The 21,450-nt window shown below is 46.9% G+C and overlaps 2 protein-coding genes across 14 annotated transcripts; one reads left to right on the top strand and one right to left on the bottom strand.

The window, feature by feature from the left end:
* The first annotated feature begins 4,606 nt into the window (after nucleotides 1-4,606).
* On the top strand, nucleotides 4,607-10,524 carry LOC109748363 (disease resistance protein RGA5). Of its 13 annotated transcripts, none has more exons than XR_012183394.1 (7): nucleotides 4,607-4,881; nucleotides 5,025-5,232; nucleotides 5,332-6,184; nucleotides 6,721-8,730; nucleotides 8,826-8,990; nucleotides 9,599-9,752; nucleotides 10,393-10,524. XR_012183394.1 is itself a non-coding variant. In XM_020307397.4 (5 exons), the coding sequence occupies exons 3-4, from the start codon at nucleotides 5,349-5,351 to the stop codon at nucleotides 8,684-8,686; spliced, it is 2,802 nt and encodes a 933-aa protein (XP_020162986.1). In that variant the 5' UTR covers nucleotides 4,607-4,881; nucleotides 5,025-5,232; nucleotides 5,332-5,348; the 3' UTR covers nucleotides 8,687-8,705; nucleotides 8,826-10,524. The 13 variants fall into 13 exon arrangements, 3 of the variants coding, with proteins under 3 accessions (XP_020162986.1, XP_040247045.1, XP_040247044.1); XR_012183393.1 differs by having other exon boundaries at nucleotides 10,305-10,524; XR_012183392.1 differs by having other exon boundaries at nucleotides 10,300-10,524.
* On the bottom strand, nucleotides 10,463-14,814 carry LOC109748365 (disease resistance protein RGA4). The gene is made up of 3 exons (XM_020307398.4): nucleotides 13,870-14,814; nucleotides 10,858-12,820; nucleotides 10,463-10,718 (listed from the first exon to the last, which is right to left on the bottom strand). The coding sequence occupies exons 1-2, from the start codon at nucleotides 14,613-14,615 to the stop codon at nucleotides 10,885-10,887; spliced, it is 2,682 nt and encodes an 893-aa protein (XP_020162987.1). The 5' UTR covers nucleotides 14,616-14,814; the 3' UTR covers nucleotides 10,463-10,718; nucleotides 10,858-10,884.
* Nucleotides 14,815-21,450: the final 6,636 nt, after the last annotated feature.

Genomic DNA, 21,450 nt, shown 5'->3' with positions numbered 1-21,450 from the left:
AGTAGGAATATACTATCATGTGCATATTGTAAAATGACTAACCCATCATTAACTAAGTGAGGCACCATGCCAAATATCAAACCATGATCATGAGCCCTCTTGACCAAAATGGCCAGACCATCAACAATAATGTTACATAGCAAAGGAGACAAGGGGTATCCCTGTCTAACACCCTTAAAAGTTGGGAAGTAGGGTCCCGACTGAGCATTTACCTTGTCAACAACTTTGTCACCCCTAACTAGCTCCATCACCCAATCACACCACACATCTCTGAAACCCTTGGCTTGCAGCATTTGGTATAAGAATGGACATTTAAATGTATCATAGGTCTTCTCAAAATCAATTTCTAGAAGTAGACCGTCCTTCTTTTGAACTTTCAACTCATGAACCACCTCATGCAATAAAACCACCCCTTCCATAATAAATCTATCATTAATAAAACAGTCTGAGTGGCTGAAATAAATTTACCAATTATAAACCCCCATTTCCTCGAATTTTTGTTAGTATTTTATAACTAACACTTAGCAAAAAATGGTCTAAACTTATAAATAACATCAGCATCCAAAACATTTTTGATTAAGCTTCTCTTCTCCTTCCCCCTCGCTCCCGCTGCCTCCAAGGGGCGGCTTGGGCAAACCAAAGCCACCGCCCCGACCCTCCATCCCCTTGCTTTCCCTGTTGCCGCTGGAGGAAGCTGGCGAGAGAAGCTCGACCGATGGATGGTGGTGGCGGGCTCGCCTCCTTCCTCCTCGAGGAGGCCTCCGGCTGACGCACGTCGGTGCCCCCTGGGCGCCATGCGGAGCCGCGAAGTCTGAGTGTTGGGGCGGTGGCCCGAGGGGATCTTGGCGGGGCCGCGCCATCACGGTTGCGAGGGCAGTGTGGGGGCTGGCCGTGGCAGATCCAGGGTCTCCTCCCCAGATCTGTTTGCTGCGGGTGGTGTTGGCTCGGGCGCCGGCCGATGGCCCTGGACGATGGTGGCTCTCTCCACCGGCGTGGTTGGGGGAGGCCAGAGGTGCTGGAGCGTGGTGCACGTGGTGCTACGAGATGGTGGCGTCCGGTGGCGTGGTGGAGGTTGTGGTATCCTATGGGCGCGGTGGAGGTGGTTAGAGCAACTCCAACGGACCGGTTTGGACGGCGCATTTGTCCGCTTTTTGTCCGTTTGGGTCGGCCGCCCGCCCGGCGTCCGCCCAGTTTTGCATTTGGGCCGGCAGTGCGTCCAACGTGCCGAACCATTTCATGCCGGCATTCAACTTTTAAATAAAAAGGGCCCGTGGCCGATCATGCCAGCGGCCATGTCTCATGCCGGCACCATGCCAGCGCCGACATACAATGCCGGCTTCAGAAAATATCACCACAGTTCATGCTGGCGCACTCGCCAGCCGGCCGGCACACATGCCAGCACACAAAAAAGGGTGGGACTTGAGTTCAACCACGCCATCGCGGCTCCCGTGGTCATGCCGGCACACCTGCCGGCATAAAAAAAGATGGCCCTCGCCGCCATAGATCACTCGTCGTCGAACTTGAGCATGTCGGCCTGCATCTTCTCGAACCACGACCTCTTCCTTGGCGACACGGTGTTGAGATCCACCTTCATGATCTCCACCCCGGTCATCATGCTCGCAAGAGCCACTTCTTTCGCCTTGGTCTTGGCGTTGGCGGCCTCGATCTCTAGCATCTTGGCTTGCTTCTCCGCCTCGAGCTCGAACATATTGGCTTGCTTCTCGGCGTCAAGATCAAGCCTCCTCCTTTGGATCTCCATGAAAGCATCCATTTGCTCCGCCTTGAAACGCCGGCGCTCCTCCTCCCTTGAGTCCTTATTCATCATGCCGTCCACGCTTGCGATCAAGGCGTTGGTGGCCGCATCTCGCTTGTCCTCCTTCTTGGAGTTGGTCTTCCCCCGCGGCCGTGCCGGCTCGCCCTCCCCAACATCCTCCACGACTTTCTTCCCCCCACATGCCTTGAGTGCGGCATATTGTGCCTTGAACTTTTCTTCGTCCTTGATGACCCGATAGCAATGGGAGAGGTTGAAGCACCCGCCCTCTTTTGTGCCTTGAATGCCTCCAAAGCTTGAAATGCCTACAAAATGTTTCCATGCAAGCATATGGGCAAGTGATAGCAAATGAAGACGTAAAAAGGATGATCTTGATGACACAAAAGAGGGCGGCTTGCTTGCTATCATACCATGTCTTGCATGCCGATGCCGCTCACGGGGCGGGCCTTGACGCTCTCAAGGGTGGCGCAAAACTTGTTGCACTCTTGTTGGATCACCCTCCACCGCTTGAAAATGAAGACCCACCCGCGCGTGCTCACAAATTGGTAAGGTGGAAACTTCTTGCGCTCATGAAACTCTCGGTGCACACGAGTCCAAAAGGTCGAATGCTTTTGCTCGGCGCCCGTCTTTGGGTCTTGTCCAATGTCTCGCCAACACTTGCAAAGAAGCTTGTCCTCGGCAGCTGTGTACGCCTTCGTGCGCTTGCTCTTGCGCTTCGGCTTAGGACCGGCGGTTTGGTTGGCGAGCTCGTCCTCGAACAAAGGCTCCACTTCGATGTCGCACTCGTCCTCTTCCTCTAGCCCATAGTCCTCCGGGAACTCGTGGTCGAGGGGGAAGCCATCCAGGTCGATGCCGACCTGATCACGCATGAAGGCCGCCTGATCGGGATCATAGCCAGTGGCCGGCGTGAACGCCCCGCGGCCGTCCTGGCTTTGTGTCTCGTCGGGATCGTAGCCAGCGCCTGGCGCACCATCCTCGAAGATGAGGTTTTGCATGTAGTCCTCGTCGACGGCGGACCGCATTTCCTCGAACAGGTTACGAGCGTCCGGGAGCCCGCCGGCTGGCGTCTGTCGCGCGCGTTTCCTCGTGCCGCCGGACGACGAGCCACCGACCACCGGGGTGGCGTTGAGGTCAATGGGCGCGGGCGCGGGCGTGGAAGGCGTGACCACGCTCACGTCGGGTGAGCACTCCCCGGAGAGGCGGGAGGCCTGCGGGAAGATGTGGAAGCCGGGGACCGGGTTGCAAGCCGACGAGCGGGGTGAGTCAGGCAGCACCATCCGAGGAAACGCCGACGAGCCGGTGCTGGCCGCGGCGACGACGGCTTGGAGGACGCTGTGCTGGCTAGGGTTTACCCCTAGCATGTAGAGCGCCTCCCTTGTCGCCGCCGCGACGCGGGCGTTGGTGAACTCCTGCTGCGCGGCGGCGACGGCGGCGGCCTGCGCAGCGGCCTCATCCCTCGCATCCGCGGCGTGCCTCCGGCCCTTCCTCTTGGCCGACTCCCTTGCCCGCTGTTCGGGCGTCAGCGCCTTCTTCGGCTTGGTCACGGCGGCGGTCTTGCACGGGGCACGAGGCTTGCCTTTCCCGGAGGGGGCGACGGCGCCGGACGAGGCGAGGGAGGCGAGGTCGGCGGCGGCGTCGAGGTCGAGGTCGATTGCGTCCTCCATGGCTGGTTGGGGGGCGGGGGCGGGCGCGGGCGGGAGTGTTTTTGGGAAAAATGGGGGGAAATGGTGGTGGCTGCCACCGACCGACGGGCCCGGGCAGAGGAGGAGGCGCGCGCGCGCGTCCGTCTCGTGTCCGCGCCAACGCAAATCCGGCTCAAAATTGGGCCGGGAATGGGTCGTCCGCGGACGAAAAACAGACGCGCGTCCATTTGGGTCGGTGCGTTGGGCCGCCACTTTTGTCCGCTCCGACCTAAACGGACGTGGGCGGATGAAATGGGCTGCCCCATTGGAGTTGCTCTTATGTGGTTGCGGGATTGATCCGAGCAGGGCTATGTGGCCATTTTCTTGATCTGGTTCGTGTGGTGGTGGCGGATGATGTGCTATGAGATGCGCTCTCCTCCTGCCGCGATGGTCGACTCGTTTGAGAAGCTCCGGTCTATTTGGAGATTTGTGGTCTAGGTATAAATCCCTGCAATCCCTGTAGGCATTTGTCTTGGCCATGATCCGACTCCCTCCCGCGTGCCCAGGAGAAACCCTTGGTCTGACCTCCACACCAGGCGATGATGACGTCATGGCGTCGTTCCCTTCATGGAGGCATCGTCCTGTTGCTCGAGGTATCCCGATGGTGCCGCTCGAGTCGGTGTCGGCTACTGCTCTGGGCCTCCGAGACGCAATGTATATCACTGCCGACACTCTCTCGACGACGCCTTCTCTAGGTCTGCCTAGCCATCCACCTGCGACTTTCTCTTGGCGCAATGGGTGGTAGTACGTCGGTTTCTGTTGTCCTCGGGTGTCGATCATGTTGTAGATGTCTTCGGCATCTGTTGCGACGCAGCTTGGTTACTCGGTGGTTTGACGCATTACCATTGCCATGGGGATCCAGGTGATGCATGTATCATAGTACGCGTGGGGTGTGTAGCTGCTAATCCTAGTGATTAGTGTTGTAATGGCCAAAAGGCTTTGTACTCGGCTTTTTTGCCGGTTCTTATCTAACGCAATGATATGTATGTTTATGTGTGTTCTTAGAAAAAGATGATTAAGCCTCTCAATTTAACACCCCTCTATGGAAAAACATCAAACATAAACATTTCCTTCAGGTCAAACTTGACTACATCCCAAAATTGTTGATAAAATTCCGCAGTCAGACCACAAGGGCCTGCGTCTTTACTGTGTTTAAGCCCAAAAGAATGAATGGAGCATGAGTGCTCACTCGATCCCTAATCTAAACACTTTGTTTGTCCAAGCGTTTTGGTCAACGATTTACAGCCCAGAGCAGATCGATCCCCTTTTGTTCTCACTCACTCCACTCCACTCTCGTGACCTCGCCGGCGTCCGAGCTCCGGTGCCCCGTCCTTCTCCTCGCCTGGCCAGGTGCCGGGGTTACTCCGTGGCCGCAGCACCCAGTAACTCCGCGGCCGGGCATCCTCGGCGGCGGATCCATCCCGCTAGGTAGATACGTACGACCCTATCTCCCCCTGCCGTGATTCGATCTCGTCCTACGCCGCCGGCGCCTGCGCCGGCACGTGGTCGATTCGTAGTTCCTTCGGTGCAGCAATGGTTGGGCTTACCCCCGTCAATCCATTCTCTTTCAGGTTTTAGATCGACAACGCGGACAGAAAAAACAATCCAGTGTTCGCCGTCATACGCAGCTCAGCTCATCGAGCAGCCCATTTATTCCCGTTACTGGAAAAAATCCACTGTTCGCCGTGCTTCAGTCTCGCCGCTGGCTCCCGTTGGATTGCGCCGGCACGGGGTCGTTTTTGTAGCTTTACGAGGAAATAATCCACTGTTGAAATTCAGGTACGACCCAATCTCCCTGTGCCGTGCTTCATCTCCCTCAGATGCAGCAATGCTTGGACTTATTAGTGTCTTACTTTGATTAATCCATCCTCTTTTCAGGGTTTACATCGAGGACCATGGAGGGGATACTGGTGAGTGCAGCAACGGGGGCCCTGGACGCCGTCCTGGAGAAGCTGGCCACTTTGCTGGTCAACGAGTACAAGCTTCACAAGGGGGTGCGCGGCGAGATCAAGTTTCTGATTGATGAGCTTACCGCCATGCACGCCTTTCTCCTGAAGATGTCGGAGGAGGAGGATCCTGACGTGCAAGATAAGGTATGGATGACCATGGTGCGGGAGCTCTCCTATGATATAGAGGACTCCATCGACGACTTCGTGCAAGGTGGCGAAGGTGGTGTCGACGACAAAGATGCTAAGCCAGATGGCTTCATAAAGAAAATCAAGCACATTTTGGGGAAGTTGGGGAAGAGGAAGGCCCACCATCGGATGTTCGAAGATTTGAAGAAACAAGTCATTGAGGCGGGCGAGAGAAATGAAAGGTACAAGACACGTCAGGTCTTCTCCAACACGAAAAATGCGACCGTTGACCCTAGAGCTCTTGCTATCTTTGAGGATGCTTCAAAGCTTGTTGGAATGGACGAACCCAAGGCTGAGATAACCGAAATGTTGACTAAAGAAGATGGGGTTGCATCAACACAACTGCAACAAGTGAAGATGGTCTCCATCGTTGGATCTGGAGGAATGGGCAAGACAACTCTTGCGAACCAAGTGTATCAAGACCTCAAAGGCAAATTCGAGTGTCGGGCTTTCGTGTCAGTGTCAAGAAATCCAGATATGACGAATATATTGAGAACCATTCTCAGTGAAGTTAGTTGTCAAGATTATGCACACACTGAAGCAGGGAGCATACAACAACTCATAAGCAAGATTAGTGGTTACCTAGCAGAGAAAAGGTACTATTGTGTTCTTTCTAATTTGTTTGTCATCCATCAAAACTACACTAGTAAATTTATAATCAGAATTGATCAACGATTACATTTCTTTGTTAACTGCTTAATTTGGTTACTGCATTTGGAGGAAAACTAAGCATATATGCACAGTAAGCGCTTACTATTAGCATAGGTCTTCAATGTGTGGGCCCCTCAGAATGCATAGACCAAAAGATAACTCTTTCCACAATTTGAAAACATTATCAACCTTTAAAGCATGCGTGTTACAAGATATGTATTACTCCAAATGCGTAGGACTCTATTGGTCCCACATGACCTACCTAGGAAAAATATATTTTTGTGTAGTAAGAACCCATTTACATGCATAGAGATCTGCTAGTGTTTTTTGTCTAGTCTCCTTGTTTAACTTGCATAAATCTCTCCCATTTATCTTTTGCACGTTGTCACTGGGAATATAGAAGTTTCTCATTCTTGTTTTGTTTGCACACTTCATTTTAAGATGCCATATGAACTAATATCCCTCATAAAATTATCTGCAGGTATTTTATAGTGATAGATGATATATGGGATGTTAAAACCTGGAATGTGATTAAGTACGCATTACCCATGACCGGATGTGACAGTGTAATAATCACCACCACTCGTATGAGTGATGTCGCGTGTTCATGTCGTTCATCAATCGGTGGCCATATTTATAATATAAGACCTCTTAATATGGCACACTCACGACAACTGTTTCATGGAAGATTATTCAACTCCGAAGAAGAATGTCCTTCATCACTTGAAAAAGTTTCTGACCAAATCTTGAAAAAATGTGATGGCTTGCCTTTGGCGATCATTGCTATATCTGGTTTGTTGGCTAACACAGGAAAAACGGAACATCTATGGAACCAAGTGAAAGATTCAATTGGTCGTGCACTTGAAAGGAATCCTAGCGTCGAATGGATGATAAAGATATTGTCACTCAGCTACTATGATCTGCCTCCTCATCTAAAAACTTGTCTCTTGTATCTTAGTATATTTCCAGAAGATTCTATTATTGAGAAGAAATACCTTATATGGAGATGGATTGCCGAAGGATTTGTTCATAAAGAAGGGAGATATTCAGCATATGAGTTGGGAGAGAGGTGTTTTAATGAGCTTGTCAATAGGAGTTTGATCCAACCTGTGAAGCTGGGCAAGTATGATAAGGTGCTTAGTTGTCGTGTTCATGACACAATTCTTGATTTCATAGTATCCAAGTCCAATGAAGAGAACTTTGTTACTTTTGTTGGTGTCCCCAGTTTAACTATCGGTACACAAAGCAGAGTACGTCGGCTCTCCATGCAAGTTGAAGGGGAAGGACATTCTGCCATACCGACTAGCCTGATACTGTCTCATGTCCGATCACTTAATGTGTTTGGGAATACAGTGAAAATCCCTTCAATTATGGAGTTCACTCATTTGCGCACTTTGGACTTTGGAGGTTGCAGTCAATTAGAAAACCACCATCTTGCAAATGTAGGGCATCTGTTTCAGCTAAGGTACCTTGACATTAGCAGGACCGAGGTAAGTGAGCTTCCGGAACAAATCGGACATCTACGGTGCTTAGAGATGTTGGACATAACAGGAACAAATATATCTGATTTACCAGCAAGTATTGTCAATCTCGGAAAATTGGCACATTTACGTGTTAGTGGACATGTTAGGTTTCCTGATGGAATTGCAAAGATGCAAGCACTGGAAACGTTAAAATGGGTGCATGCCTGGCAGTCATATAACTTTCTGGAAGAGCTTGGGCAGCTCAAGAATCTGAGGAGGCTGGACCTTAATCATATGGATGTTGCCCAAGAGCACAAGGAAGTTATTGCTTCTTCTCTCCGTAAGTTATGCACACAGAACCTTTGTTCTCTAAGTATGTGGAATGATCATGACAGTATCTTACTGAACACATGGTGCACCGCTCCGCCGCTTAACCTACAGAAACTTGTTACCTTTGACTCAACCCTCCCAAAGCTTCCGGACTGGATAGGATCACTTGTGAACCTGCAGAAGTTACGCTTGCAATTGGAGAGAATCCGGCATGAAGATTTGTGCATCCTTGGAGCATTACCCGCTCTGCTCACTCTGGGCCTTGATGGAATGAATGATCAGTCTTCTTGTGAAGATAGAAGGCTGACAGTCAGTCCTGAAGCTGGCTTCCGATGCCTGAGAGTGTTCACTTATATGGTACAGGAAGATAGGATGATGGATCTCATGTTTACCGCAAGATGTATGCCCAAGCTGGAAAAACTGGAGATTATTTTTAGCGGCAACATTGAAAATGAATCTCTCAGCAGTGCTGGTGCTTTTGATTTCGGGATCGAAAACCTCTCCAGCCTTGTTACTTTCAGATGTGAGTTAGATTGCCGGGGTATCAAGGGGAGCACTATTGATGCTGCAAAGGCTTCAGTGGAGAGAATAGTCAGCACACATCCCAATAACCACCTTAATCTAATCTTTGATGATGGCATTCTTCGGTTATGAATTAAGGCCAGGCGTGCACGTATGTCTTCTCATTTTTTTCAACAGTTGGGTTCTACTTCTACCTGTTATGCTTACAGTTTTGCACTGTGATGTACGCTTGCTTCCATTGTTAAATTCTAACTCCCCTTATCGTTTGCAGTCCTACTCTTTGGATGCATCAGTAGCAGATTGGGTATTTCTGTGGCCTGGCTGATGTTGGACAGACACTCTAGTCTCCCTTGTTGAATGGGCTAAAGATGCTGCTGCACTTCATGATGAAGTTCTGCCGGATATTGCCGATCTTCTGCTAGGTCTCCCTCTTGAGGTGATCATTCTTCTTGTTGATTACTTCTCGGTACTACTTAAGATGATACTACTATTACCACTATTTTCTTTCTGTTTTTGCTCTCCTCTAATCGTGCATTTTTGGCAGTTGATCAAGTAAGCTTTGTGCCACTGTTATGCTAGTTTCTTGACTAAACATATCGTAAGCTCTCCTTGCTGTCAATAATTTCCTAGCAGGCAAAAGGTACTATAAGTGTAACCAGAGGTATTCAGATATGTCACAAAAACTTACACTAATAAATTTCTTGTTGGAACTAACCCCTGGCTGAGAAACCAACAGAAAATGTTTATCTTTAGAGGGGTTCAAAGGTTTCACAAGCGTTGGTATCTACTAGTTTAAGTCTGGACATTACCAATAGTGGTGTAATGGACTGCACCAAAAACTGACCACTCAAATGCAGAAATATAATTTTGTACCTAGATTCTTGGTTGGTTGCTCACGACCAGCAGAGGTCTTGTAGTCTAGGTATGATTATTCATGTCTCCGCATCTACCCGTACTTTAGGCATCTTTCACTTAATAACTTGATCACATTCATTCCAATATTTATGTATCTCTTTTTATCAGATTGTTAATTTGTCTTGTCAGGTTGGGGTGAAAAATCATGCATGCAATCAGACGCTTCATCACTTAACTTGTGAGGTCAGCTCATCATTTATGTGAAGAAGTATGTCCAGGTTCTCAGCGATGCGCCGTTTTTACTTCATTTGTACGAGGATGAATCCTGCCTAGCTTCCTGGAGGTACTTATTCAATGCTAAATCTCCATTTTTGCATTATACAGATCTACTCCATGCGTGGCTGCACCCCTATGTAATTGCTACTGCAGAAATATATATAACCTGTGGTGCAAATTGTCCTGCCTGCTATTATTTAATTCGGCTACTGCAAGTGCTTCTTTACTCTTATATGTGGGCCTTGTTTTGACTAATTGCATTTTCATGGATCCATTATATTTGCTGCAAGAATCATTAATGTTTTAGTTGTATTCTTGATTATTTATTATAAGACCATTCATCTTGTCAATTGCTTGATCCTTTGCAACTTCGTATGATACTACAATATTTTTGGTCCACCTGTAGTCAGCATTGGTTATGTCCTTGAACAAGATCTTTGTAAAGGCTGCCATCAAGGAAACGCCCTAGCACTGTTACAGTTTCTTGAAATAAACAATTCATAAGCCCTTCACATTTTCTGAACACTCTGGATAGTGTCATGCCTACTATTTTTAGGGTATAATATATACGCTTGCCATTGCTGCTAAATTCTAACGGCGCTGATCATTTGTAGTGCAGTGCTACTCTCCAAATACTTGAACGCCTACGATTTAGATGATGTTTATTTGTACAACGTTCTACAGCTACTTTCCGAATGCTTTTGCAGCGATGATGCTGCACTTCTTGACTGCATTTGCATCCCTGATGTGAACAGAGAGGCAGACGGCTATTCCATTGTACAAACTCTATTGGTCTAATCATCTTTTTCTAATAATGTACCTGTATGGCCGGATTTCTTTACTTTGTTCTTGACATTGTGTGTAACCATCTAAACTTCTTCGAAAAGTTATCGGCAGAATTCACTCGTAACTTGCTTATCGGGACATCATTGATCATCATGACATCTCAATGTACTCACCACTGGAGCCGCCTCACAGAGAAGCTCGCACGTTTGTCTTCCCCAAGGCCATGCCTCCCAACGGTCGCATCCTACTGCAGCACACACACATCATTGATCAGTGAATGGTCACAAAAGCTTTGCAATGCAGACATCAAAGATGCACCAGCATCATTACATTTGGGAGTACAGGTCGAAGAAGACTATGCAGGAGGGAATGGACACAAAACTAACCGTGATCGCTGTGGCTGCTTCAGTGCATCAGGATGGCCGTACACAACAAAAGATGCCCCCCATGATGGAGGTGGCAAATTTTCTCCCAATTGGCTTCGTCCAATTTGCAGTTTCCCCTGTTGCTCCGCACAACATCGGAGGGTCTCTCTGCCGGGAATTAGCAGGATGGATGAACAAAACTTTGGGCCTGTTAGGATGGTTCATTGCAGCTGCCTGCCACCCATCCTTTATTGTCTCTTGTACTCCAGAATGGAGCGCGACTTCTTTTAGCCTTGCCATGTGTGTGATGTCGATGCCAGGAAGATCACCTAGAGCTTCACAAAATATATGAAGTGAGACAAGGTAGGGCACAGCTTCATCTTGGATTGTTATGTCCTCCATACTCCGCTCGCCCACCAGGCATAACCCCCTCAGGCTGCGGAAATGCTCTGGTTTTATGACCAACTGACCAAGCTCATCTTCTACCAGCTTGAGATATTTCAGTTTCATTCTCAGTGCAGACAGGCCGCTTAGGATTGTGTCCCCTCTCAGATTAGTCCTTGAGAGGCACAGCTCCTCGATATAGTTCGTATTTGCATGGAACTGAGGGAGTCGCGTCAACTTGCCACACAATTTCAGTGAGGTAAGACGGCCTTCGGCTTGCAGAGAATCCATGAATTGTTCTGAGCATTCTGTTGGGCACCCTTGGAAGTCGATAGACAAGGAACGATCAACTCTTGTCATGTCCATGCCATCGCGAATGAATTTCTTCGTGGCTCCTAAAACATGAGCCAGTTTCGTCACATCTGCAGTGGAATCGCACCATATCTTCACCTTCCTCAACTTCGCCATGTGGCCCATCAACTGTGCAAACTCTTCGCTTTTGCCGATGACAAATCCAGAAAGCCTCTGCAGCTCACTATCTTTTGTCAAGAGCTCCTCTAGCTTCTGTGTGCTGTCACCTTCAGCTAGCTGAAACTTTCCAAGAAGGTGTTTCAACCCAGGGAGCTGGAAGACTTCAATTGGCAACGTCACTACCTTGGTTCTCCTCATGTCGAGAGTCTCTAACCATTTCAGCTTCGCTATTTTCCTTGGAACCTCATCAACACTGTCTCCAAAGCTCAGATATTTGAGCAGCAACAGGTCACAAATTTTGCCAACATGTTTTGCTCTCACATCAGCGCATTCCTTCAGATCCAAAACTCTCAGTAGCTTATACTTGGCATAGTTCAAATTAGGTTGATGCCTTGTGATATTCGCGTCATCAGGGAAAACTGCCAGACTGTGGAGACGTGATAAATCCTTTGGTAAATTCCGGGGCCCATTTGCCGCACTGTTAAGATGGAGGGAAAGCCGGCGGATATCTTTGCCCGGCGGATCCTTCTCTGTCGTCTTGCTACCACACAACATGGTGATGAAATTCTGTGAGTTGGATTTGCTGGAAATGGAGTTGAGCATCATCCCAGAAGTTTGGCATTTCTTCACACTTCCGTAATTCCTCACTTGAATGGGCTGAATGACGTCGCGGCTGATTAGGCTCTCCAAATTCTTGGCCGCAACATCCTGGGAAAAACACTCTGTTTCTTGTTGAGGAAAAACAAGTCCTTCAGCCAGCCATCGCCTTATCAGGGGATTCCTCTTGACAGGATGGTCTCGTGGAAATATGCAGAAATACAGCAACAAGTCCTGGACAACAGGGTTGGATAGGATCTCGTTGTTGCTGCGCTGCATTCTTGCTAGTGTGTCATCACGAAGATGGTGGCAGGCCTCCACAAATCCACTCTCGGTCAGCTCTCCGATGAAAACCTGGCTTGTGCTACCCATAGCAAGTGAAGAACCGTCACCACATCTGCAGCATGTCGCTGCTGGTAGCTGAATGGCCGTCGTCATGATAATTCTGCCGTCCACTCCATCAGCCCAAGAAATGGAAGATAGTATGCCACACAACTCATGTGTATTCACGCCATCAATCACAATCAAATACCTACAGGATGCATAATGAATGAATCAATTGAAACATGATTTTGATATTTGGTTGCAGGCTTGCAGCTATCAATGTTTACTCGCAATCTTACTAGTTGATTCCAATCATAAGTTACTGAAATTTTGAAATGCTGACACTAATTTGGTTCTCTGTTTGCTACTCGTGAACTTCATTGAGCCGGTATACTCAAGATTGCATTCATTGGGACATCCTTCAACAAGTTTAACATACAGTATCGTCCTATACCACATTCCATCAATCTATTTTTATTAGAATCGACACATGTATGTTTTAGAGCTTAATTTTACCTCGCTTTGTTCATCATAGGACCAAAGCAAAACTGCAGAGTGGGAAAAAATTTCTTCATCATAGGATCAAAGCAACAAGACGATATTCCAATGGAATCATGTCTACTTTTATCAGAATAATTTATACAAAGGCATTTGTGTACAGCACATTGCATAACTTAAGATAGTCTTAACGCGGCAAGCGTTGTAAAAGCAAACCTTATCAGGAAAGAAACTTAAGATAAGTCTGTACCCAATCTGACACCAACTGACCTTGTAATTTTTTTTCAAACAAAATGGACAAATGCAACTGGAAGCACCACTTTATCATGACTACATGTTATCTTCAGCTATATATTCCATTTATATAATTACTCCTCCCGTTCCAAAATAATTGAAGTTCTACATTTGTCCCAAGTCAAATTAGTTTAAGTTTGACCAACTATATAGAAAAATATACTAACATCTACAAAATAAAAATAACACAGTACGAAAATATATTTGATAAAGAATTTCATGAGGCTAATATGTTGTTCCAGATGTTAACATATTTTTCCATAGACTTGATCAAACTTAACTTTGAACAAACCTAGAACTTCAATTATTTACCGAACAAGGCTTTTGCCCCGCTTTATAGATAAAGCAACAACCGAACCGAGCAACATACAAAGGAACTTCAATTATTTTGGAACGGATGTAATAACATCCTAAATTTCCCACAGCAATTCGATGTCACGAAACTAGTTAAGGCTATCTAATCACCTTGTGGTCTTGAGTAGTCCGGCGAGCCGATGGTCAATCGCGCCATGTTCGACGTCTCCGTTGACTTGTGGTATGCTTTTGGAGCTGGAGGAACTCGCACCATGTTCGGCTTGCCTCTTGGTGAGAATTGGTAGCAGTTGGTCGTGTATCTCCTGAAGAAGGTTGATGCCCGGCGCCGCACGAACCCAGGCGTGCAGAGGGAACTGGCTGCGCACATCCCTGTCACTGTAAACCTTGTGGGCAAGGCGGGTCATACCTACTCCACCGAAGCCGGCGACGGTGATTACCTTGAGCTCCCCCCGCCGCGCCTCCGACTGGCTCCGCGTAAGCAGAGCAAGAAGTTGCTCCTCCGGATCCTCGGTGCCCCCCGCGGGGTGGTCAGGTGCAGCCGGAGGTGCGCCGGCGATGCTGATGAAGTTCTGTAACTGCTCGAGCGTATCCTTGGACCGCTTCTTCAGTCTGGCGATCTTCCCGACGAACCGGATTCTGCTCATCTTCCCGACCTGGAAGCGGTCGATGCAGTCTTCCATGTCGTCGGCCAAGCGCCTGAGGTCTCGGATCCAGAGGTCCGTGATGGGTCTGCCGCCACTGGAGCGGCCAATGATTTCTTGGATCGACTGCAGGTCGCGGCGGATGAATCCAGCGTCGACCTCCAGGTTGTCCAGCTGCTTCCTCTTCCCATCTACCACCGATAGGAGCTTCGGCAGCAGCCTCACTATCGGCCCAACCACCACGGCAACCTCCATCCTTCAATCCCTTGCTCGATTGATCTCCTGCCCACCTCCCCTAGTGTACAAGCGAGTCTCCGGGGAGGGGAGGTGTGCATCTGTTCTGTCTTCTGTATACAGGCCTTGCCTCGGAGCATCCGCGCCGGCGTGTTCCTAGTAGATGTGAATTGTGTGAGGCGCTAAAAACGAGTATATTTTTCCGTTGGTATTATCGAACTTTCAGCACATATCTGATCTGCTGCTGCTAAAAACATGAGGTTAAAAAAGCTGAAAACTTTCTTTCGTTTTGTTTTTGCATTAGAGCCACTGTTCAAAATATCGGGCAATCGGTTGATTTATCACTTACCGCCGTCTGACCAATAAAATAAAGGAGAATTTGAGGATTTGCCACGCCTTTAATTACACTTTGAGGATTTGCCCCCGTTTACCCTGTAACTGAGGATTTGCCACACATTTGCTGTAATCTTGAGGATTTGCCCCCAACGAGACGGGCCACAGCAAAATGACCAACAAGCCCTCGTGTTGATTTACGTGAGAGGCAGCCAACCCCAATCATTCTGTCCCAGATATCACGCTCGCCTGATACGATTTGGGTGGCAGCGGCGAAGGCGACCTCGATCTCCACGACGCCGGCGGCGGCGCCGGCGGCTGCAACCTGGTAAGATGTGCCACTATATGCCATTCCTTCGACCGTCACCTGCTTTCGCAAGGTCGTTATTCCTCTAGTGCAACATGTCAATACGTCCACCTTTTGCCTTAGTATGAGTCTGAACCAACTCCCAGATTTATCCCTAAAACATAGTTAATCAACAAACTCCAAAAAAAATCATCTCCAGATTTTCTGCAAATTGAGAGTCCTGCCATTAGCTCCCACTTGATTGTTAATGTTAAGAAACCTGAAGTAAAATAAAAGCCATTAGGCACCTGTTGAATAAACATGTAAAGAGAACAACAAGTTTGATGCAGAGCATGTACGGTTGATCTGTGGAGGATGGATGCTATGGATGATGGCCCTAATATGGGTGCTGATGGTGTTGCTCTCAAGACACAAAGGTGGGAATGATACTCTATCTGCATTCCCGTCAATGAACAACCTAACCGTAAACTTCGAATATTTCACTATAGGGTGAAGCAGCATGTTCATGTTAACATTAAAGTTAGAGTTCTTCCATATCGGGCCATGCTTGCTGATGGCGCCGAGGAACAAATGGAGCGGCAGGATATCGAAATGCAGATTAGATGGAAGGGGCTCACTTTAAACAAATTTGCATACGACTTGAGCCAATACATACCATGGGGCCCATGGCAGGAGGTGCATCTGTTTGGCTATGATAAGGATTCTGATGAGGAATGCAGACTGGTTAGCACTAAGCAATTGAGAAGCCATTTGCTTGACCATATGTGGGGAGAGGAAGAAAAAGTGAAGATGCTAGTTGAGGTGCATACAAAACCTGCTAAGAAATCTGTCGCGAAGAGAGCTAACAAGCCTACTAAGGAACCAGCTGCTAAGAAACCTAAGAAGGCACCTGTTGAGAAGGCACCTAAAATCCTAAAATCGGCTATGGATGATGTACTATGCAGTGCTACATCATCTGTGGTTGTGGACAATGCGAATGAGGAAGCACTTGAGGTTGTTCAATCAATGGCGAGTCAAACAAGTACTTTTGTTGACAATGATATTAACTTTGCAACATGTGATGTTGTTCAACCCAATATGCCATCAATTTCTGACATTGCTGAAAGCAATGAGCAATGCGGGTCTTCGGTGATGTTGGATATAGGACCACCAATTGATTGGAGCCTAATTGAGATTGCTCCTCCAAATGAAGATGAAGTGGATGTTCCAGTTACAGAGGAGAATATGTGTGATTTTCTAGGTATCGAGGAGGATGAGACACATGAAGCACCTTCTTCGCCACCTAGTGAAGATGTGTATCTCACTGATGAGGAGGACCAACAACTATTAACTGAGGCTGCTTTTCCTGTTGATGACAAGATAGCTCAAGAGGAGGACATTGCATATGACAAAGAGAACCCTCATATGTATGTGGGTGCCTTGTTTCCTTCAATGGAAGAGTTCAGGATGTCAATAAAACAATATGCCATTAACAATGAAATTGACATATGGGGATATAAAACTGACAAAAATATATATCTCGGACAATGCAGAGGCATCAAGTGTCCATGGAGAATAACTACTCGTTTAAGGGCTGATGAGAAAACAATAAGGGTACTAACAACTTTCTTGCTAACAGTAACTTCTGTTTCTAGTACTCCAATTCATATTACTTGTCGCAGCTTTATTACGAGTAATATGGATCAGAGGGAGTGATTAATTTTCTTTTATTGAATGCAATACTATTTCTCATAGGCCATTTGTTTTGTATGGATGCAGGTCACTAAGATGAGTAAGAAACACAAGTGTTCTTCAAGTAGCAGAGTAAAAACCACCATGGCAACACAAGGTTGGGTTGAAGCCAATGCAATGAGTATACTCCAGAATGATCCTACCATAGGATGTAAAGAACTACAAGAGAAACTCAAAGAAACTTATGACATCACCATTGGTTATGATACAGTTTGGGCGGGTAAATCTAGAGCCAAAAAACAGATTTATGGCACTTTGAAGCAGAGTTTTCAGAATTTGCATAACTTCAAAGCAGAAGTTGAGAAGAGATCTCCAGGGAGCATCGTAGAGGTTGATACCAAGGTAGTAGATGGTAAAGTCCACTTTCACAGATTCTTTATGGCTCTTAAACCTTCCATAGATGGTTTTCTAGCTGGTTGTAGACCATATCTCAGCATAGACTCCATGGCATTTAATGGTAGATGGAGAGGATACTTGGCAGCTTGTACAACATTAGATGGTCATAACTGGATGTTTCCTGTTGCAATTGGGTTCATTGATGGAGAGACCGAGGAAAACTGGACTTGGTTCATGTCACAACTCAACAGAGCTTTAGGTTCAGTCCCTAACTTAGCTATATGTATAGATGCATGCAAAGGTTTAGAAAATGCTGTCAAAAAGGTTTTTCCTCATGTGGAGCAGAGAGAGTGTTTTAGGCACTTGATGGCAAACTTCACAAAAAAATTCAAAGGTGATGTGTTTGGTAGGATGTGGCCAGCTGCTAGGGCATATAGGCCTGAAGTTTTCTCCCATCATATGCAGAAAGTCTTGGCAGCTAGTAGCCGTGTGCATGAATATTTGTCAACATATCACAGTTTGAAGTGGATGAGATGCAGTTTCAATGCAGACATCAAGTGTGATTATATAAACAACAATTTGGCCGAGTCTTTTAATAACTGGATAAAAGATTATAAAGAATTGCCTGTTGATGAGCTTGCTGACACATATAGAGAGTTGTTGATGAAACTAGTATACAAAAGAAGGAGAATTGGGGAGAAATTGAGGGGAAAGATCATTCCTGCTGTTATTCAACAGATTTTCAATAGGACTAGAGGGCTTGGTCATCTAAAAGTTGGAAAATCAGGTAATGGTAGTTGTGAAGTCAGGGACACAAGCAAAAACAGCCTTAGGCATGTTGCGAAGGTTGACAAACATGAATGCACTTGTTTGGAGTGGCAGCACACCGGAAAGCCTTGTGAGCATGCTCTAGTATTTTTGATGGGGAGGAGAAACCCCAAATGGGTATACTATGTTCATAATTATTTCTCCTTGGACAAGTTTAGGGCAGCTTATGCAGGTGAGATTGAGCCCATGACAGATAAGAGTCAATGGCCTCATGTGGATGTTGGTTTCGACATGGATGCACCGACTGACAAAGGATGACCGCCTGGAAGGCCTAGAAAGCAGAGGTACAAGAGTGCCCTCGAAGGTGGAAAAGGTGGTCCAAAAAAGAAAGAACCTAAACAATTGGGCAGCCAAAACAGATGCAAAAGATGCAATGAACTAGGTCACAGACAAGCTGGTTGCCCTTTAAATGGTCCCAAAAAAAGGTAATTATATAACCAATTATATTTTGCATTACTTTTGTCATGTTATGAATTGTTTCCAGTTATATGCATTTTGTATGGTGTTGCAGGAAGAGAAAACAGAGAGCAAGAACATATCCCGCTGAAGATGATGAGCCAGGACCTCAAATTGGTGGTGCTCCTGTTGGCACACCCAACAGGCAAATTGGTGGTGCTCCTGTTGGCACACCCAATAGGCAAATGTTTACTATTCCTGCCAGTCTCCATGATAGTCCTAGGCCAGTGACAAGAAGGTAATATACAATAAAATGATTATTTCATTGCAGTCCAAAGTTGATCTCTCATGTTTACTATTCCGCTCTTTATAGGATGCTGGCTATGGCCTTGGCTGATGAATCATCAGAGCCAACAGAGATGCCTTCAACCTCGCGTGCGAGAAAGTTGACCCCTAAGAGAAAAAGAACATAGATCATGTCGTGCTTATGTGGTGAACTAGATGCTATGTCATGTCATTTTTGGGGCTGAACATGCTATGTCATGTCCTTTTGTGTCGAACTATGTTTGTTGATTCTTATGTATGGATGCAAGGGTCAGACTATCTATTATTGTAACCAAATGTTTGCACTTGCCATGATTTGTAAAGAAAATGTTGTCCAAGTGGTAGCCTGATGATGCACAATTTTTTTGGCCAAAAATTCAAACTACCCAGAAAAAGTTGAAACAATTCCAGAAAAATAAAGAGTTTTAAATTGAGCATTCTGGGAAAATTTGAGCTCACTTGGCCGAACAGAAATTGAGAAACTTAAAAATAGATCATTTCCAGCCTATTTTTGGGTCAAATTTGGCCTAAAATTGAAATTATGCATGAAACATAGAAACAATTACTGAAAATCGTGAATTTCTGGGAGAATTTGAGATCATTTGGCGGAGCAGATATTAGAATATTAAGAAGTACCCAGAATGACAAATCTGAAGATCAGAACTTCAGAAAGTACAGAGAACCACAAATTTGAAGTTCCTTAGATTTGGGAGAGCACAGACCTGTGCAGCAGCTCGGGGAAGGCAGAGCCCATTGCGGCAGCAGCAAGCTCGGCGAGGGTCAGCAGGAGGAAGCAGCAGCTCGGGGAAGGTTCCACACAGTGAGACCTCGCAGCAGCTCACGGACGCACATCAGCATGCAACGGCAGCTCGTGGAAGGTTGCGCACAGTGAGGGCGTCGCAAGCTCAAGGAGGCAGAAGACCACACAGCAGCAGCTTAGGGGAGGGCGCCCTTGCCGGTATAGCCGATGCGAGGTTGCACGACGTACGACGAGGTTGCAGGGCGGCCATCCACCAGGGACGAACAGAGTACAAGCAAAAGGAAGAAGAGATAAGGTACATGTCCGATTGGGGATTACTCATCCTGATTTGGACGAGGGGCATTTTGGTCACATCATTTATACTATAATCTGCCAAATGATCCCAACCGTGTACAGAGGGCAAATCCTCAAGATTACAGCAAATCTGCAAGATTACAGCAAATGATCCCAAAGTCGCAATTGGCCGTTGCAAATTCCTTGTCCATCTCCCGATCGTTTGTGTCTCCAGATGCACCACCCAGATCGCTTGGGATCCGCGTGAGGTCAGCTGGATCCTTCTCATTGGCTGGCAGGCTGGTCTTCCCTCGTGTCTCAGGTCGAATCTTTATCCCCAGCCTCCATCTCAATAATTGCGGTATCTTGTGGAGCTACAACAACGGTCCTCGGCTCCGAACTTGCCACATCTACCCCTTCAATTGGGTCCTTCTCTATCTCCGTCGTAAAGGAGCCACCATCGCTATCTCCAGGCCCACCTACCTCTCAGACGCAGCCCTATCTTCAATTTGCCTGACGGTGATGGGCTGATTCATCACAACGTACCCGCTACCACCCTCTGATTCAAACCTAGGATTCTTCCAAAGCCGCATGGCCCCTCCTGCGTGATCAAGCGGTCAAAAGCAGAGATCCTGACAGGTAGTCAGTCCTTTACTAGAAGCGCGGGTCTACCTGCCGACGCCTCCGAACAGACTTCCATGGCCGAAAGGTGCCAGTCCCCGCAGGAGCTCAGCAAATGCGCATGCGTTCCTTTGATACGTTTCCAACGTATCTATAATTTTTTATTGTTCCATGCTATTATATTATCCATCTTCGATGTTTTATATGCATTATTATGTTATTTTATATCATTTTTTGGGACTAACCTATTAACCTAGTGCCCAGTGCCAGTTGCTATTTTTCCATGTTTTTGTCTTCTACAGAAAAGCAATACCGAACGGAGTCCAAACGGAACGAAACTTTTTGACGATTTTTCTTGGACCAGAAGACACCTTGGAAGCTTCGGGAGGAAGCCATAAGGCGCATGGGTGAGCCACAAGCTCACCAAGCGTGCCCTATGAGCTTGTGGGCCCCCTTGGCACCTGCAACCCTAATCTCAGCTCCATAAATACCCAAATATTCCCGTATACCAAAGGGCACACCAAAAATAGTTTTCCACCACCGCAAGCTTCTGTCCTCGTGAGATCCCATCTTGGGGCCTTTTCCGGAACTCTGCCAGAGGGGGATTCGATCACGGAGGGCTTCTACATCAACCTTGCTACCCTTCCGATGATGTGTGAGTAGTTTACCATAGACCTATGGGTCCATGGCTAGTAGCTAGATGGCTTCTTCTCTCTGTGTGATCTTCAATACAATGTTCTCCTTGATGTTCTTGGAGATCTATTTAATGTAATCTCCTTTTGCGGTGCGTTTGTTGAGATCTGATGAATTGTGGATTTATGATCAGATTATCTAGAATATTATTTGAGTCTTCTCTGAACTCTTTTATGCATGATTAAGATAGCTTTGTATTTCTCTTTGATCTATTGATTTGGTTTGGCCAACTAGATTGATTTTTCTTGCAATGG

The sequence above is a fragment of the Aegilops tauschii genome, chromosome 5 (genome assembly GCF_002575655.3).
Source record: "Aegilops tauschii subsp. strangulata cultivar AL8/78 chromosome 5, Aet v6.0, whole genome shotgun sequence".
Classification (NCBI taxonomy): domain Eukaryota; kingdom Viridiplantae; phylum Streptophyta; class Magnoliopsida; order Poales; family Poaceae; genus Aegilops; species Aegilops tauschii.
This window is presented reverse-complemented; position numbering and strand designations above follow the sequence as displayed.

What these genes read in the sequence shown, in the direction of transcription:
- LOC109748363 (XM_020307397.4), top strand. Translation starts at nt 5,349, where the DNA reads ATGGAGGGGATACTGGTGAGTGCAGCAACGGGGGCCCTGGACGCCGTC. An exon ending in GGTTACCTAGCAGAGAAAAG is followed by an intron (nt 6,185 to 6,720) that starts GTACTATTGTGT and finishes AATTATCTGCAG; the next exon opens with GTATTTTATAGTGATAGATG.
- LOC109748365 (XM_020307398.4), bottom strand. Translation starts at nt 14,615, where the DNA reads ATGGAGGTTGCCGTGGTGGTTGGGCCGATAGTGAGGCTGCTGCCGAAG. An exon ending in GGACTACTCAAGACCACAAG is followed by an intron (nt 12,821 to 13,869) that starts GTGATTAGATAG and finishes TGCATCCTGTAG; the next exon opens with GTATTTGATTGTGATTGATG.